The sequence below is a fragment of the Polistes dominula genome, unplaced genomic scaffold (assembly GCF_049000335.1).
Source record: "Polistes dominula isolate Pdom_NZ unplaced genomic scaffold, Pdom_raw_medaka contig_21, whole genome shotgun sequence".
NCBI lineage: Eukaryota > Metazoa > Arthropoda > Insecta > Hymenoptera > Vespidae > Polistes > Polistes dominula.
In genome coordinates, this window is record NW_028301061.1 from 1,088,087 (window position 1) to 1,104,783 (window position 16,697).

Consider the following 16,697-nt stretch of genomic DNA (forward strand, 5'->3'; position numbering starts at 1 on the left):
ACACAAAGTAAATTTGAAAAAAAATAAATAAGTTGCGTCAGGGTTACTTCAGGATCTTTGATTGTAATTCATTAAAAAATGATGTGATATGAATTTTAGCAGATTTACATTTTCAGGTTTTCTTTCGTGGAAATCATTTTAGTTTTTCTACTTTTTATGATAGCAAATAGATTGAAGGTTCAAGTATCACATAAAGTGGGTTAGAAAAAGGGATATTGTGTAAACGAGTTGACTCGTTCGTTGTTCATGCACTAATTTGTAATTTACGAGAGTAAAGTGGTGGGGACTTTGAGGGTGGAGGGTGTTATAATATGCGAGAGTAAACGTTAACGCCAGTAAATGAGCTGAGACAAGATGTATTATTTTTTTTCTTTCCTTTACGTGCTTGCCCTCAACCCACCAACTGGTTCTATGACTCCTGTGGGGTTCTTTTAACCCTTTTCTTTTTTTCCTTTCCTTAGAGTTCCACCGATTCTTTATCCTTTGCTTCGTTTATTTCTCCACTACCACCACCACCACCACCATCACCATCACCATCATCATCACTACCCTCTTACTTGGTTTACCTTCGTAAGACGAAAGGGTTGAGAAAAAGACAGAAAGAGAGAAGGGCCGAGAACTGTAAATTACCAAGAGGGCATTTTGATTAAATTTTTTATTGCTCCTTCTAAGGCGTGCACAACCTGCTGATTTAACGATCGCGCTTCGTAAGTTTTATAGTCCCTTTTTTTCGTTGGACCGAATCTTTTGCGGGATAAGAAAAAGAAATCGTTTGGATTACGTGTCAACGTCAATGGCAACCTTTATTTTTTTCCTTCATCACTTCCAATTTATTTACAGAGTCTAGGGAGTCCTAGGATTGGCAGGTTCGAACAACTCAATTGTGATGCAACCGATATTATTTCAGGACATCATTTAGATCCCTAAATTTACAATGAACAAAACTAATGTATTAATAAACATTAACCAAGTATTTAACATTTGTTTCAATTATTACCCATGTGTCAATCAAAGGGCTAGAAATTGCACTTGTAAAAGGTCAAACCACCATGTGTAGGAGAGTTTAAGAACTCAATTGTGATGCAACCGATACTTGGGTAAGATATTATTTCAAGATCACATTCTTCAGATTCCTAAGTTCACAAATAAAAAAACCATTAAGCTAATATTCAAATGTTATGAACATTAGTTCCAATCATAATCCATGTGTCAATTAAAGGGCTAGAAATTGTATAAGTAAAAGGTCAAAGCACCACGTGTATGAGAGTTTTAGAGATTACCAATGAGTTTAGCGAATACTGGACGATCGAAGTAAAGGTGGTGCAAAGGGGGTGGTGGTGGTGGTGGTGGTGGTGTTGAGAAAAAGACGAAAAGATAGAAGAAGAAGAAGAAGGGTGGGTGGCAATGGTGATGGTGGTTGTGTTGGTGGTGGTTGGTGGTGGAGGTGGTGGAGTTGTCGACTATGGTGGGGGGCGGAGGAGGCGGAAGGTGTCACGTGGTCGGTAGGAAGCTCCGCCTTCGCGGCGTAGCTCCAAGTACGGCGCGTCATTCATGGCCGAGCTAAAGGCTACGCCAGCCAGCACTCTCCGCCGTTTCCGTCCGGCTGCAACAGCGGCTCTCTCGCGAGAGGAGATCTCCGTGTTAAGACTCCTCGTCAAAGTCTTTTCCTTCCTTCTTTTTCTTTTGTTTTGTTTTGTTTGTTTACTTGCAACCTACCCCCCTTATCAACTTCTTCTTTTCAATATCGTGTGTTTTTTAATCAGTGTTTTAATTAATCGGTGAACTTATAGCTGATAATTTCTACCAAGATTTTAGTGTTACCAATTAATTGTTGAAAATTAAATAAAGTGTTTGGTTATATATATATTTGTTGTTATCAGTGAGGACATGTTGTTGTTGTTGTTGTTATTAAAAAGAGTATGAAACTCGGTATGGTGAGTGATAAGGCGATCGATCGATCCGTTGATCGATCGATCGCTGTGCGCCATCAGGGTGATGATGATAACAGGGTCGAGTAGACCTACTCGACTTCAGTGCTACGAAATATAGATCGAAGTAGAGAAAGAGAGAGGGTGGGAGAGGGAGGATAAGAAGGGTGGGAGAACAAGTGGGTTAGAGTTTAACAGGGGCTTTCGTGGTGATTTCGACGCGGAGGAAGTTGTTAAACGAATAAAAAGAAGAAGAAGAAGCAGAAGAAGAAGCAGAATAAAAAGAAAAAGGGTGGAGGAGGAGGTGAAGGAGGAGGTTCGAAGTTCGTGGTGGAGGCCTGGCTGATGCACCGTGGCTGCGGCGGCGGCGTCGCCGGAAGCGGTGCTGCTGCTGCAGGATCCGGAAGTGCTGCTGTATCTGCTGCCGTGGTTGCTTCTGGAAATACTAGCGGGGATGGGACTACAGGATCATCAAGTGTTGTAACACCGGAGGAACGTATTTTGGATCATCATCATCATCGTCATCATCCTGGTGGTCATCATCATCATCATCACCATCATCATCACAATCATCATCATCATCACCCGTCGGCAATGCCAGGTGCTCCAGGTTTTCACTGGGGTGCCATGCTGGCAGGGCACCACGCGGCTGCCGCCGCTGGCATGATGCAACCACCTTTACCAGCTCCGGGCGAATACGCCCCGGCTGCGGCTCATCATCATGGGGCCACCCACCCCGCTATGCCCATGGACCTTCACGTTCACCAGGGCTTCCCCTACTACAGGTTCGTTATCTCGAATATTTTAGATTGGAGATCTATTCCGTGTTTGTTTATATTGAGTCACAGGATGATTTGATCGATCGTTCGCAGAACTTAAGAAGAAATCGATTCTCATGTTACATGCGTAACACATTATATTAAATATTTAATGTATCATTTTATCACTCGGCTTAATGTCAATCAAATCTCTCAACGTATTCAATGTCCATACTTTGTAACTGATTAGAGATTGATTGATATATACGATGATCGGATACGCAATTATTTCAGATCTTGTTTACAATTAATAAAAACAGTTTGTAGTTAAAGACTTTAGATTCTTCGTTGAGAATTCCTAAGATCCAATTATGGATATCAATCATGGGGAATGTTAAGAAATTTGAGACGTCAGTAATTTAAGTGACACTTGTTGCTGTCCTCGCTACTTCTTAACACGCGTTGTCTACTCAATCTCAAATTCTATGGGTTGTCTCTCTCTCTCTCTCTCTCTCTTTCACACCATCTCCGGAAATGTCTGTTTTTAAAGTGTGAGTTATTTAATTCGTTACTCAGCAGCAATCGGTTCGTACCGGCGGCAATGAAAAGTTGACAGCAACGCAAAGTTTCTTCTGGCATTTCTCTTATCCCGTTTTATTCTGAAGGACGTTCAGGGTTAGAAAGATTGATAAAAGGAATGCACCCATTAGTAAATGTTCAATGCAACTCAGCAATGGTCATTCCACTTGCTGATAGGTGGTGGTGGTCGTATATTACAACTGGGTCAGCGCACGGTGTCTTCTATTGCAGTTAATTATAATACAGTGACGTAGGAAACGGGACATCTTGTTGTAACGTACATAAACGACTAATCCAAGATAGAAAGAGACTTAAATCAACTAAACATACCTTTCGAATAGAAAACACGCTAATATTATTACTTTTTATTACCACGAATTTTTATGAAAAGAAACCAAAAAAAAAAAAAAAACCAAACTGTACAAGTTTGTTTCACCAGTCTACATATAATATTTCACTATTGTGACACTAAAAAGACGTAAATTGTAAACCAGGAAAACCTGCTGGAGTGGGTAATCCTGATCTAACTGATACACACAGAGGTATATAATACTTTCAACAATTCTATGGAGAAAGTAACTCTCGCATTTAAAAACGTTTTGTTCCATAATGTGCCTCGTGTTCATTTCTTTTTTCGTCAGTAGACTTTTTATTGGACGATATAACTTGGGGAAAGAGAGAATCATAAAAAGCGACCAACAAAAACGAATATACAAAAATAAGAAGACTTTTGGGTAGAGTTTAGAAAAAGTTAAACTCGTTGGTTATTTCTAATTTGAAATGAGTTACTTTAATTGAAGGACACGTAAAAAGAAAAAAAAATAAAAGAAAAAATAAAGTAGAACACGATAAATAATTTTTGAACACCTGATGTGGAAACAAAGTGGTAATTAGTTATCGACAGAAGAGAGTGCATCTGTCTTCGAGCACGGAAGCACGGTCGCACAGGCATTGAGAGTAGTTATTGAATGATGGCTCAGCCAACTACTAATGGGGCCGGACGCGCGCGAACATAAGGGATAGTAAGAAGCACACATGGCCAGTAGAAGCAACATACGAGATAGTTGCTGTTGCTGCGACAAGGGAATCAAGGTTGCTGTGCCGTCAGCAAAAAAGAAAAAAAACAAAAAAAGAAGAGGATATTTGTGGTCGATCAGAAATTCTTTAGGTTGATCAAAGATCGATAGCACTGTTCGTTCGGGTTGATGTGTATCGGTAGCAGGGTCCTGTTGGTGGTAATCAACAATGTTAAATTATATAGTATGTTAATGAAAAAAAGCTTCTTGAGGGAAGATAAGAAAAGAAGAGTTTTCGGAATGTGTGCTGACTGCATGTGCTTGAACAAACGTGTGTTGGGTTAACGTATACATACGTGGGACGAAGAAAAGGATAGATAGAAGAAGATGAAGAAGAAGGACCGCACGAGTTCGTTCAGAGCCAGGCTGGCTGCCGCTGACCAACCGATAAATAACTTGCTTGCGTTTTTATCGGGCCCGACGTCGCTTCTCTTGTACGCATCTCGCGATAGTATTGATGTATTCCTATGCATGTATGAGAATAAACACACTTGGAGTGTCCTGTTGGTAGAGAAACAGTCGATGGACTAGGGCAAGCAACTCAACTTACACCCATTCATTCCCTTATCTTTTTCCAAAGTTGCGAAGAAGAGTTTCTCTGGAATTCTTTTAATAAATAATATTTTCTTGAGGGCCTATCGTCGACCTTTACCTCATCCTCAATCCTTACCCCCTCCCCTCCTATTTCTTGCACCAACACTAATAACGATAAGAGTATGTATATGTGGGGTCTACAACATATGCGAACAGACATCTAGAAGACATCTTTCCCTTCTTCTTGTTCTTTCTTCCTTCCTCCCACCCTTTCTCCAATCTCTTCACCACCACTTGCATTCGTGTTCCTCTTCTCTCTTTCTCTCTCTCTCTCTCTCTTCGTTTCGATTCTTCAGTTAAACCACCGTGCAGCCCGGTAGTTGGAAGCCCCAGACTTTTTTCTCGGCTATCGGCCAGTGGATCGCGCTGCGATGCTGGACTGCAATCAGAATTGATTATAGCCTGCCGAAACTCTGGCGCGGCGTGCTCATATTATACAACTTGCCCGCGGCTCTTGGTCCGTTCTATCTTCCTTCTTGTTCTTCTTCTTGTTCCTCTTCTTCTTCTTCTTCTTCTTCTTCTCCCTCTCACTTTCTTTCTCTCTCTCTCTCTCTCTCTCTCTCTTTCTATCTTTTAAAACGAAACGAACCATCATCTTCGTCATACCCACTCCTGTCTCATCCTTAACTCCATCTCGTCGTTATCGTTGTCGTCAATAACCAAGAATAGTATTTCTGTTCGATATACACGCCAAATGACAATATATTCTCATCAACGTCACTGACCTGACCAATCGGGACAATCCAAATGACACCTTTTGGCTATCGTTCCAACTTTATAAACTTGGGCCTCTTATTTCATCAGATGATTCCTGTTATCAGTCCAGATACAATGTGTCCTGTCCAGAAAAGATGATCGTTCAGGTAAACGTGGAATGTTGTATCATACGGGGAGTTTCAAAGTGTTAATTAAATGGGGGAGAAGAATATAAAAGTTTAGTGTTCCCTTGAAATTCAGTTCGTAAGATTATCAAGACTCTCCCTACCCCACCCCACCCCACAACCCTCTTTGATCGGTTCATGTTTTATTTATTTATTCGGGAATTTTTATTTTTATTTTGTTAATTGGAGGATACTTGTGAGTTGACAGAAATCAAGTTTTAAGCATCACGGTTGGTTAGGTTAACACGTTGACCGCCATGTCAGTCATATGTGGCTGACACTAGACTTTCCGTTTGGGCCACGTCCGTCATAGATGACTGACACGTTTAACTATTTTTTATTAAAAGAAGGTGGTCCTTTTACTATTGAATTGGCTAGACACGCTAATCCATCTTGTAACTTTTTTCCTATTGGATAATGGCTCCTTATAGGAGATGGGGTAGGGCAACAGGAGAATGTATTAGAGAGAAAGAGAAGAGGATAAGCAACAAGTCGTTTTCGCGCGGGAATTACCTTGGCCTCCAATCAAGTTTAATAATGTAGATGCGGATCAGTGGATAAGAACAGGCTACTGATATCGGTGAGGGGTCCCCCTTACTCACTCACTCACTCACTCACTCTCTCTCTCTCTCTCTCTTGTTTCATCCATGCTGCGTTTCACTCTGAACTACTCCAATCGATGATCCCTTTCACTATAATCGATAGATCGCGGACCATTTACCGCGTAATAAAATACTCTCTAAAATCCTAGACGGGGAAAAATGGTTAAATCAGAATAAAGTAATATAATAAGATAAAAAGAAAAAAAACAAAAAAAAAAAGAAAAAAGATGAAGGACGACGAAGATGAGATGAAACTAAAATAAAAGGAAATAAGTGAATGAGTCTGGACGAGTCAGGGTTGTTGAGTTATTATTAACTTGTTCTAAAAGTCATTTTGTTTTTGTTAAAATAAGATGATTGTTCAGATAATTCATCTCATTCTTAAGTAATGATAATCGAACTTGAGTCTCTTATAAGTGTAATAATATTTAACACCCCCCTCCACCTCTTTAACATGCAATAATCTTTTGGTATGGTTGAGTGAAAGTTAACTGTTCAAACGATTTAATATTAATCAGTGAATCTTTGAGTTTGTTAAAACGATCTGTCGATGTTTAAGAAGAAAAAAAAAAAGGGTTCATGGGGAATTGGAAAAGAAAAATATTGGGCAAAGTTGAAGGGTCCAAGTGGTTCTTATCGAAACAGCTTATCAATCGTGGGATTGTAACACACACGAGATATGGACACACCACTACCACTACCACTATTATCATGACTACTACTATAAGAGTAGTGGTAGTGGGATTAGGGTGAAACTGCAGAGGGGTGGATATCAATCTAATAGTAATGAACAAGCGACTTTGAGTTGCTGGAAGACTTTGAAATATACATTATGTGGGGATTATGTTTATGCATGCGGGAAAGGCGCTGAGAGTATTTTTCTTTTGATATAGAGATGGTTGTTTGGTAAAAAAAAAAAAAAAAAAAAAATAAGAAGAAACAGCATCTTCATCTACCACCACAAACCGTCGGATGAGATTTGAATAAAAGTATCTGTCGCGTTTCTTCCTTCTCTCTTTCGTTATTGGATGAACGCGATTCGCTACTATCTTTTTTTTTTCTTCTTGATCTTCTTTCTTTCTTGTTTTTTCTTTTTTTTTTTTTTTTACAACTGCGTGCTCTCATTAAATATGTATAGATTCGCACCCCCAAACTCTTGCTGGCTTTTTCTTACCCATCAACATCACATACACACACGTACATGTTCTTTTTCTTTGCTATACTCTCCTGTCTTTCTTCATATATCTTTCCTTTTTTTTTCTTTTTGGTTGGTAATAATAGAAGTCACAGGACGATTACGTGAAACATATGTTTTACAGATTGCAGTATTGCGTATACGAAGACACATACACACGTGTACATTTATGTTCAGATATTTGGTTCGATTTTCAAGAAGGGTAGTGGAAGTTTTAGGAAAGGAAGAAGGAGTCAGGGTTGCTTCAGGATTCTTTATTAAGATGCAGTGTCAGCCAGCGGTTTCATTTCTTCTTCTTGAACAAATGGCCCGCGAGTTTATCACCCTTCGTTGAGAGTAGGTGAGAGTAGGGGAAAAATACCATAGAAGAAAAAGAAAGAGAGAGAGAGAGTGTAAGACCCTTCCATTTAAAAAATGTAAATTCGTTAATGCAAGTAGTGGGAGCGTGAAAATTTGTTTCCCCCTTTCTGTACTCTCTCTCTCTCTCTCTCTCTCTCTCTCGAACTTCTTTTTCTTTTTTTTTTTTCTTTTCTTCGAGAGAGAGAGAGTTTCGCGGCAAGCAGGCACCCTATTACCTGAGACTATTATCCAATACAAAAAATCAAATAAAGTATGCTAAGTTACGCTTCGTAGGACTTTAGGGAGTCCCGACTTACTATCCAAGGGGGGTTCCCCGTTTTAAGGGGTCTTCGAAAATTTGTATTCTCTATCTTCCTTTTTTTTCTACCCCCTTCTTGTCTTGCATTGGTGTACGAGCAACTCAGCCAAGCTCTAAAGGTACTTTCAAAATAAAAAATAAATATCAATGCATGCATTTGAGAACAAAATGAACTAAGTGTCCGCATTAATCAATTATCAGAGTTTATAATAAATGGAAAGATTCTGTTGCTTTATTTTTGTTTCTCATTCATCACCAGGTACCCCCACATCAATCCAATAGCAAGGTACCTGTTTTTAATTTAAAATTGCATAATAAACAAACAGTCCTATAATAAGTGTGTGCATGATGTGTGTTAGGCAAGACAGAACCTATCCATGCACATTTGGAACAAAATAATGAGGAGTATTTAATAATTTGTTGGTTGTTAGAATTATGTACAAGAGTGAGAGAGAGAGAGAGAGAGAGAGAGGAAGAGAAAGAAAGCTAACACACTACCGTGAGTCGGTTAGATCGAGCTGAATCGAGTTGATAAGGTTAACTGAGAGATACGGGGGCGTAGGGAGGTCAAGTGACCGCGTGGGCGGCATCACTCGCCAACAGAATATACCGATGATTAAGCTACGCATACAAGTGTACGATATAGTACTAAAGTACTCGACAGAAGAAGAGTCCTAATCTTTCATTCGCAGAGAGACTAAAGTCGATTCTAACTACTTGACACCTCGTTACGGAAGGGTTATTCCGATCAAATTTCGGTTCTCTCTTCAGGCCTATCATTTTTATTTTTATTTTTTAATTTTATTAACCTCCAGATAATCTTTTTTTATTTTATTGGGTTGGCAACTAAGGGATAACTGTGGGATTTTTGTTTTACACTTAATTCAATTTTTTGATAGGAAAGATCAGAAATTTGATGAAATCTGACAATCACTTAGTTGCGAATTATTTGATTAAATATGATTTGCATATTATTTTTATTTTATTTTATTTTATTTTGTTTTGTTGGTTATTGTTTTTATGTAGTGTTGAATTTGAAAAGAAATTGTTGTTGATGATATTTGAGGAAAATTCATTCACATTAATTCAATAGGATTATTCAGTGTGACGATGATTATGATGAATCAGCGTAACCAGTTTTATTACTCAACTTGAGTTCACAGTACTTTTATTGTTTCTATTTGAATTACCATTTTTCTAATCATTAAATGTTCATAAATAAAAATGACTAGGGTTTTCTTGCCTAACCTAAAATAAATATTTCCGTGAAAGATTCAATATTTGAGTTAAGTTTTATTAATAAATTTCGGATACTCACCAAGAAGGTGCATGTGAATCTTTAAATGAACATTTTTCTTATTAATCATAAAATATTTTTCAATAAAAATCACTAGGTTTGCTTGTCAACTTATAATTAATATTTCCCTGAAAGATTAAATATTTCAATTAAATTTTATTAATAAATTTCGAACATTCATCAAAAAAAAAGGTGCATGTGAATCTTAACATTCTTCATGATATTCAAACTTTCTATTAAATTAAAATGAATAAATCTTCTAACAAAATCAAAATACGTGCCTACTTTAGAATAAAATCAGATCATTTAAAAACAAAGTTTAGGATATTTTGAAGTAACATTGCAAAAGACTCGTTGAAAGAAAGGGAGATGATGAATCAGCGTGCGAGTACCTTTTACGTGACTTTCTCATAGCACTCGTAAGTTACATTCGGATGTTACAGCTCACGCTTACGGGTTCTCTCTCCGTCGGAGATCCAATGAATAATACAGCCGCGGCACAATTAGCTCCGCCATTTTCAATTTAATCGACGAATTATCAACCCTTCGGGGAACACGAAGGCACTCGTTCCTATAAGAAAAAGCATCCCATACAGGCGTACACCATCGTACTCTCAGTGCGTTTAGAGAAATGAAATCCATCGTGTCTCTCAGCGGGCAGTGTTCTTCTCCCCCCTCCTCTCCCCCCCTCCTCCCCATCCCCATCCCCCTCATCATACTCCCCCTGCACATACTCCTTCTCTTCATCTTCATTCTCATCCGTCCTCATCTTTCTTTCGTTTCAAGTTGCTAAGAATCCTTCTTACCTTTTTTGTTGTTGTTGTTGTTGTTGTTTTTTTTTTTTATCATCTTTCTTGTTCTTCTTCATCTTCAATTTTATTACCATCGACGCGTTATCGTGGTCGACATCGCTTACAGACTAATCGTAACGTTCTTCTTCATGGATTGCCAAAACGTTAATCGAGTGAGTGAGCAAGTGAACGAGAAAACCGATCATTTTTCATGCAAGAAATAATGATAAGCCTTCTTCCATGATTTCCGACGTATTCCGAGATCGTATTTAAGATTCGATAAAAATTATACGATACATGGTGGAATGACGAAGGAAGAAAAGAAAGAACGAGATAATACGAACAAAATATTCGTAGCCTGAAGGTTATCATCCTCTATGTGTGTATGAATTTAACGAGTGCGTGTGAGTAGTCGAATTTTCTTTTTTTTTTTTTTTTATCTTTTCTCTTTTGGTTTATCTTTAGTAGTCTTCGAAAAAAAAAAGAAAAAAAAAGAAAAAAAAGGAATTTTCCACATCGATATTTATATCCGTGAATGATGAGGATAAAATAAAGAAGAAGAGGGAATATCGGTGTTTGATTAAAATTGAGAAAATAGACACACGGAATGTTTCCCTCCCTCGTGTAATTAAACTCGATTGAAAACAAAACAAAAAACAAGAAAAAAACTCATTGATTTACGAATGTATTTTTGTAACAGCAATTTAGTTAGGTGCGTGCTAATGTTTCCCTCCCCCTCCTCCTCCCCCATTAAAAGAAAAAGAACAAGATGCGAGGGAAAAGTGTTATCGGAGGTCTCGTTTTCCATTGGAGGGATAATAAAGATCGAAGTTTGGGAAAAAAAAGTAAGCAAAAGGGAGGAGGAGGAGGAGGAGGAGGAGTTGAGACTGTTAAACGTTGGACTTGGATTCTACGATGCAAATGAGAGAGAGTCCAAGTTGAGTGCACATATCGTAAGAAGAAATAAATGGTTGGATGGTAAGAGAGAGAGGGGGTGTTAGGGGGGAAGTAGGCACACGCGCGTTCACAAGGAGAATCCATATATTAACACGCGCGTGCTCGACGGGATCGACGACAGCTAGCCAGGACGAAGGACAAGAGTTGCCTTCTGGCACCCAGCACCAACACAAACAGAAGTAGCAGTAGCAGTAGTAGCAGTAGCAGTCTCTCAGTAGCAGTAGGGCTCCCCCCACCCACCTTCCCTTTTGCTTAAAGAGTCCCCAGCTTTCTTTCTGCATCGTCTTTTACTTTGGTGGGAGAAAGACAGAGATAGAAAAGGAGTTCTCTTCTCAGTGGAAACTGAATAAGGTAGCACGCAGACATTTAGGCGCCGGCCTACTCGAACCAATAAATCGAAGGATGCCTCATTACTAAGCTTGTCTCTTTAATTGAAATCTCGTGTTTTTCCTTACAACTACTATTAACTTTAAATACTAACACCACTATCGTCATCAACAACAACAACAACAACAACAATAACAATAACACACTGTACGCGTGAATTCAAAGTTTTATTTCAAAGATTTCAAGTTATTCTCATATGTAAACTAAAACTTTGAATAAAATAACGACACTGTTTACAGTTTCAAGAAGTTTCCAATTTATTGGGGTTAGTTTTTTGTTAACTTTGTTAGGTGTACTCGATTATCAACAACTTTTCTAAATGTTCTTTTTGTTTATATCTTTCTTGGGATATTGTATGTATGTAGTTACCTATCAACCAATCAACCAACCAACCAACCTACCAACCAACCAACCAACCAACCTATCGTCCTTTTTATCTGCAAAACACGCTGAGACGTTTTAATAATGACTTGGAGTCAGCTTCACCGCGACGAAATCTCCGAGGATGGTTATTAAGTTAATTAGGACGGATCCAAGGGAAGTTATTAAAGATGGTAAATCGCGTCTAACCGTTTCATGTATGAACCTATGTTATAAATGTAGATGTATGTATGTTACACGGAAGAATTCAACTAAGTCCACGAGAGAAGGAATCTCACGATTTAAAGAAAGAGTGAGATAGAACGAAAGGTCATGTGCGTGACGTTAATCGAATAACACCTACGTCACGTATATAATTAAATCTTAATGGAGACACGGATTGCTTTTCTTCATACGACGTTCAAACGAATTCGAAAATTTCCTGTTCTTTCATCTACAAAACGTAAAAAAAGAAGAAAAAAAAAAGAAAAACATTGAAATCTCAGTGAGAAAGCATCGATCCGAAAAATCGAATAGAGGATCATTCGATCCTTGTCGGTACGATTATCCTGTTGACGGTGAGGGGAAGAAGAAAAGGAGTGGTTGAAGTGGGGGAAGGAGGTTAGGAAGGGGGAAAAGAAGTAACGATAGTTCCCTAATAGGGATCAACGAGAGAACGAACGTTCGTGGAAGCTTTTTTTACACCCTTTGATTCTGTACCACCCTTCTTCTCCTCCTCCTCTTCCTCCTCCTCCCGCACAGAACGGCACGTCGAGCTATTGTACAGCGTTAATTGTAACTTCAGAACATATCTCCGTGGCCGTGGTTGGGCTAAGAAACGCATTCCGGTTTTCGTCGAACCCAACTCGGGTGGAACTCGCGCTCAGGCCAGCCAGGCCCGATGGTATTGGCAGAGACTTTTTCTCAACTCGGCTCGTGTCTCTTCTCCCGACATCCGCGCGAATGCGGTAGCAGGGTGTGGTGTGTTGCTCAGTTCGAAGGAACATTGAAAGAAAGCAAGAAAGAACGAGAAAGAGAGAGTGAGAGAGAGAGAGAGAGATTGTTATACGTGCTACTGGTTCCCCTTGTGTTATACCACAGAGGCAAGAATGTTCCCCGTGTTGGTTCGATTAATCAGTCGTTTTTCGGTCTCTCGCTCCGGGCCAATAGAGGTAGAAAAAGTTAACGTATGTGATAATGCGCCAGCTATGTCTCTCTCTCTCTTTCTCTTTCTCTTTCTCTCATTTTATTTTTCTTTCTTACTCTATCTCTTTCCCCTGTCTCCATTGGAACGCGGGAGAATCGAATCGTGCGGCATGAAAGGTGACTGCATATAGCTGCCTATACCAAAACGGCCAAAGCTGAAGAAGATGAAGAAGAAGAAGGGTGCACTGACCTGGAGAAAGGTCTAAACCTTTTTTCCATTCTCAATTCTTTTCTTTCTGTTTCTCCTTCTTGCATGACTTTCTCATAGTCGCATCACCGTTTCAATTTCAACGATATCTCCCCTTCATCGTCAAGAACTTGCCGTTAGTTCGCGAATTTCAATAAAGAAGAATTGAAAGGAAATAAGTAAGAGGGGGTGGTAAAAGGGACATAAGTCACTACTACTAGGGGTGGTGGTTGTTTCAACATTTTCACGGGAGGCTGTAAGCGGCACTTGTTATGCCGACACATCGCTTAGTCATTACGTTACCTAACCCCACCCTTCTCATTCTTCTCCTACACCCCGGTACACCCTACCCCACACTTCCCCTCTGATCGAGAGAAACAGTCCGTAGACGGGATAGACATTTCCTGCAGCCGGTGTATCCAAAGTTAAAGTTTACACGGCATCATGGATGAGAATTGAAGAGAGAGAGAGAGAGATGTTATGTGGGAGGGGGTTGAAAAGGGGTGTGGAAGATCGGAGTCGAAGAACGTGATCGCACCATGTGTGTGGATTTGAAGTTGCCCTCGGTGATCGCGTATTATGACTGCTTGTAGAGGCCACGTTTGTGGTCCTCCCAACACACCCCCATCCCTCTTATTCCTATTCCCATCCTCATCCCCATGAAGACTTTAAAGGCACATGACGCCCAGCAGCAGTAGCGTACTTCCCACTTTCCAAAAATATTCTCATTTTCGATCGTGTTTGTTGTTAGCTGTGCTGTGTTGTTAGGTCGGTATTCGGTGAAAAATGAGAAGGTATTAGGTGCAAATTCGTTCTGTTGATTCTCCCGCGTTAAAGCCTCTAATTTACTGCACGCAAGAGGGCAACACCCAAAACTTCGAAAGTGGATCATTTCTTCCGCGTTCTTTCTTAAAATACTCACGAACAAGAAGAAAAAGAGAAATTCGATAACTCTCATGGAATGTTGGAGTTTAATAAGCGCGATAATTCGCATAGAGAGAAAAAGAATGATCATCTGAAACACCCAACCCCTATCCCTAACCTAAGGTAAAACTGGAAAAGCAATAAAGGGTGCAATAAAGCAACCGTTCGGCTTTCTCACGTTCGTTTGTTGGGTGGTGTGCGTTAAGGTGGGGTTGGTGGCAGAAGACTTGCATGGTGGTTAGTACTAAGGAAGACTACGTGGAAGGGCTAAATGACATTAACGGTAGAAGGTTGCGTCGGTCATAGAGACGTCCGGTCGCCCAATTACTCCCGCATTAAATCAATGTTCCAGGGGTTGGCTTCTGGTAATAAAGTCTGCCCGACATATCTCCACGAGTTCGAGACTCGAGAACTCGAAAGGGATGAGAGGGGTGGACCCGATGTTGAAGAAGGGAGATCCGTTCTGGAATGTCCTCTTTGTCGTAATATTTGGCTTTAAATCATGTCTCGTTGACAGTTCTCCTTGTTGAGAATAACGCCTTCTACTCACACCTTCTGATTCATCTTTTTGTTTAGAACAACCCCCTATTTCTATTTTTGCTTTATATCTCATCCATCTTTTCATCTTTCAATTTTAAATGATAGGAGTTCTGGTTAGCTGTTAGTGATCTTTCATTTTTTATCTGCGTCCAGTTTGATTTTGGGGAATTGTAGTTTCGTGAGCTAAGTAAAAAAAGAATAAAAAGGGGGACTTGATTATGGTGAAGGGGAAGAGGAGGGGGTGGAAGAGAGAGAAGAAGGGCACCACTCAACCGCGAGATTACCTTCGCCTACGATTTACTGCGGCGATCTTATTCATAGCTGAACTTTCATATAAAAGCTTTTTCCTGTAAGCTGCGACACGCGTTTTAGCCTCACGGCTTAGTTTTCTTTTAGGAGGGGGAGTGGGTTTTCTTTCTTTCTTTTTTTTTGTACGCTAGTCTGCAGAATGGGAGTCGTCCCAGAGTGTTGAGGATAATCTGAAACAATGTTAATCATATTTTTAATAACATTTACAAATTAATCATTAAGTTAATGAGGATTTAACTATCGGAACTGTTTTGTTTGATTTGCAGGTACCGAGAGGATGCGCTGTGTTGGACTGACAGGTAAGAGCACCGGTACGGTCGCTTTTCGTTATGCTTTCCAACCCAAAAAAAAAAAAAACAACAAAAATGAGAAACTAGAAAGAAAGTAGATCAACAGACAGCTTCTCCGTTTCTTTTTTTGTTCTTAAGCTCAAGTTAATTCACGTGCCAGTTTATTATCATCATCGTTCTTATTGATAAATATTCGTGACGAAAGGAGGATTTGTTTGTTTGTTTGTTTGTTTGTATGTATGTATATGTGTGTATCAGAAAACGTGGTCTAAGTGAGAGTGAGAGAGAAAGCTTGCGGATTGAATTTCGTTTTATTCCGAGACACGCACGTCGATAGAAGGAAAGGAAAAAGAGAGAGAGAGAGAGGGACTCGAAAAGGAATGGGAGTCAAAGGAAGGTAACAACAGCAACAGAAGCAGAAGCAGAAGCAGCAGCAGCAGCAGCTAGTAGGGATATAAAAGAGCACACACGGGTGCTCGTGAGGTGATTGATACAGGGAGATTGACGTTGCGACGCAATTCCATTGTTCAAAGTGAGTACAGCGACGCGCTCGTTCGTGGCGAGCAATGAGCGAAAGCAACAACAACCAAAGTCCGAGGACTTCGACTCAACTTCTTTTTTACGGATATAAATCAAGTATTTTTCTCTCTTTCTCTCTCTCTCTTTCTGTATAAAAGAGAAATGGTGACCAAATGGAAGTAAGTCGAGTCGTTTTGAATCTCTCGATTGGATTCATCCACTAAACTTCTTGATGAATTCAAAACTAAACCCAAACTTAGAGAAAATGTGTGTGATTAACACAGCAGGGGTAGGGTTTGTTCGTTAGTTCAATTGTCTTGTTTACATTTTTGTATTGAGAAGGTCTCATCAATGATGATCAGAAATCACAGAACCTTCTGAATTGCAAACTAAACCCAAACTTAGAGAAAATGTGTGTGAGAAGTTCATTTGTTCAGTTGTTCAATTGTCTTGTTCACATTTTTGTATCAATGATGATCAGTGAGTACCTTCACATCTTCTGTATTTCATTTAATGAATCCAAACTTTTATTATGAACATTAGAAAGTACATGAAGGTTTGATGCAGCAAGTGTTTTCAAGAAAGACGATATAAAAAAAGGAACGAGTGGAATGATGTTTGAGAGGTAGGGGGTTTGATCAGAAGGTAGATGAAGATAA

The 16,697-nt window shown here is 39.5% G+C and overlaps 1 protein-coding gene across 9 annotated transcripts in view; it reads left to right on the plus strand.

Annotated features, from left to right (window-relative positions):
* The first annotated feature begins 1,523 nt into the window (after positions 1-1,523).
* Positions 1,524-16,697, plus strand: part of LOC107069288 (protein trachealess) — an 84,416-nt gene continuing 69,242 nt past the window's right edge. For 4 of the 9 annotated variants that reach the window (XM_015326468.2, XM_015326471.2, XM_015326472.2 and 1 more), the window contains exons 1-2: positions 1,525-2,713; positions 15,496-15,528. In XM_015326468.2, coding sequence (XP_015181954.1) covers positions 2,274-2,713; positions 15,496-15,528 — 473 coding nt within the window. In that variant the 5' untranslated portion in view covers positions 1,525-2,273. Of the gene's footprint in view, positions 2,714-4,321; positions 4,776-15,495; positions 15,529-16,697 lie in introns of those variants that run through there. The other 5 variants (XM_089176222.1, XM_089176223.1, XM_015326469.2 and 2 more) reach the window with 4 other exon arrangements.